The sequence below is a fragment of the Myotis lucifugus genome, unplaced genomic scaffold (genome assembly GCF_000147115.1).
Source record: "Myotis lucifugus unplaced genomic scaffold, Myoluc2.0 scaffold_22, whole genome shotgun sequence".
Lineage (NCBI taxonomy): Eukaryota > Metazoa > Chordata > Mammalia > Chiroptera > Vespertilionidae > Myotis > Myotis lucifugus.
This window is the reverse complement of record NW_005871070.1, coordinates 11,223,035-11,225,329: the sequence shown is the minus strand read 5'-3', so window position 1 is coordinate 11,225,329 and position 2,295 is coordinate 11,223,035. Positions and strand designations below refer to the sequence as shown.

General features: G+C 55.1%; 1 protein-coding gene across 1 annotated transcript in view; it reads left to right on the top strand.

The window, feature by feature from the left end:
* Positions 1-371: 371 nt before the first annotated feature.
* ERN2 (endoplasmic reticulum to nucleus signaling 2) overlaps positions 372-2,295 on the top strand; it is a 12,473-nt gene continuing 10,549 nt past the window's right edge. The window contains exons 1-5 of the mRNA XM_023751477.1: positions 372-389; positions 667-739; positions 890-997; positions 1,301-1,401; positions 2,171-2,277. Of these exons, the coding sequence (XP_023607245.1) occupies positions 372-389; positions 667-739; positions 890-997; positions 1,301-1,401; positions 2,171-2,277 (407 nt within the window). The remainder of the gene's footprint in view (positions 390-666; positions 740-889; positions 998-1,300; positions 1,402-2,170; positions 2,278-2,295) is intronic.

Here is a 2,295-nt window from a genome sequence, read left to right as displayed (position 1 = left end):
CTTCCCTCAGGACTGTGTCCCTGGGATACGTCTGGCAACAGCTCTGTACATGCAGTTTTGAGCTTTTTCTGTGTGTGTAGTTTTTCATTTTGATAAAACTTCAAATATAGGAAAAAATGCAAGAATAGTACAAAGAAATTCTTTATTCCCTTCACCCAGATTCATTGATTTTTAACATCATGTTGCTTTATTGTTCTCTCTCGGTAGATGATAGATTAATAGAATGCTGAGAATATTACTTTTTTTTTTCATGTAAAATGTCTTTTTCTGAACCTTTCAAGAGCGAGTTGCAGGCACTATGCCCTTTACTTCTAAAGCGTCGTTGTGTATTTCTGAGAACAAGGCCTCTTTCCCATGCAGCCTGCGTGTAGATGACTGAAGCCAGGAGGGTTAGCCATGGCGCATAGCATTGCCTATTCGCAGCGCATGTTGACTCTGTGAAGTGTCTCAGTGGTGCCCCTCACTGTTTCCTGGCCCAGGGTCCCCAGCCCATGTGGTTGTCGAGTCTCTCGGTGTCCTTAAATCTACAACCATCCCCGGCTTCTCACAGGCACAGCCCAGCTGCTTAGCCTCTCTGGGAAATGGAAACAGTAACAACTACCTCATGGATAGGTTGGGTGAGTTTTTCTGCTCTTACTCCTCCCTGGCATGTTTCCCTCTCCTCAGAAACTGCCGTTCACCATCCCCGAGCTGGTCCACGCCTCCCCGTGCCGCAGCTCCGATGGCGTCTTCTATACGGGTAAGCGCCTCTCCAGCCCCAGCCTGTGGGGCCAGGCCCAGCACCAGGACGGGAACCTAGGTCCTGACGGGCCAGCTGGGCACAGGAGGAACAGGCTGCACACCCTCTCCCAGGCCATCTTGAGGGCTGGCACGCTTTCCACCTCCACAGGCCGAAAGCAGGATGCCTGGTTTGTGGTGGACCCGGAGTCAGGGGAGACACAGATGACACTGACCACAGAGGGCACCTCTGCGCCCCGCCTCTACATCGGCCGCACGCGTGAGTCAGGCCCCAGCTGCTCCCCCAGCAGCCTCCTCCTTTGCTCTATCCAGGCCTGGCAATTGCTATGCAAGTTGAGTTGGGCCAGTCTGTCAAGTTGTCAGTCAACGAGTATTTCACTGATCAAAGAACTGGAGATAGAGCAGTAACCAAGACAGACCAGGATGCTCCTCCCATGCCCCGGCCTCCACCCCAGGCTGGGTGCTCAGAAGCCCCACCCCCACAAGATGAGACCCGCGGAGGTGGGCATGGGAGGGGCATCAGGTGGGCATGCCTGGTAACCTTGCTTTGGGGCATCCTCAGAGTACACGGTCACCATGCAGGACCCCCAGGCCCCCGGCCAGCGCTGGAACACCACCTACCGCCGCTACTCAGCGCCCCCCATGGACGGCTCCCCTGGAAATGTGAGTGCCGCCTTTCTCTGGAGCAGTGTCCCCAACTCAGGGATCCCTGAGTGGCATCCGTGACCAAGCTCACCACGTTTTTACCCATTTGAGCACTTCAGGGACCCCACATACTGAATGACCCCCTCAACACCCAGCAGGACCCTCCTGTACCTGAGCAGCCCTGACATCTTCACTCCTCCATGCTCCACGTGAGCCACACCAGGTCTCCCTACATCCTGGGTGACTCCAAGCAACCCACACATCCCGAGCAGCCCCCAAGTGCCCTAAGTGACCCCCAGTGTTGAGTGACCCCTGAAAGGTGACCCTGAGTGACCTTTCCCCAATAATCCTGACCACCTCCTTGATATTATGACTGTCCTACCAGACTTCCTGATTTACCTCACAGGTGCCCCTGGGCACCCCCTGGTTCCCTGACTCCATCACTTCACATGAGAGATGATAACACTGACACATCGCCAGTGGCACCCCCAGGGCCCTGGCTGACCTCCTTCACACTCTAAGTGATACCCAAGTCACCCTGATACTCATCCCAGGTGGTCATCAGTCAGAGCATGAGTGACTGACTGCTCCATATCCTAAGTGATCTCTGCCAAGCAACACAAGTCACCTTCAGATGACCTTGACTGACCCCTACATCCTACACAGCTCCCAGTTGACCCCAAGGATCAAAGTGCCCCCAGTGAACTGACTGACCTTCCCATGTCCTGCAACCCTCCAGGTGCTCTCATCTGAGCTCCACACCTGAGTGGCCCTCCTGATGGCCCAGCCCCAGAGCAGCTCCCCACCCCAAGATGCTCTGAGGTACCTCCTGTCAGAGCTCCCTGATCACACCTCCATCTTTCTTGGCAGACATGAGCCACCTGGCATCCTGTGGTATGGGCCTGCTGCTAC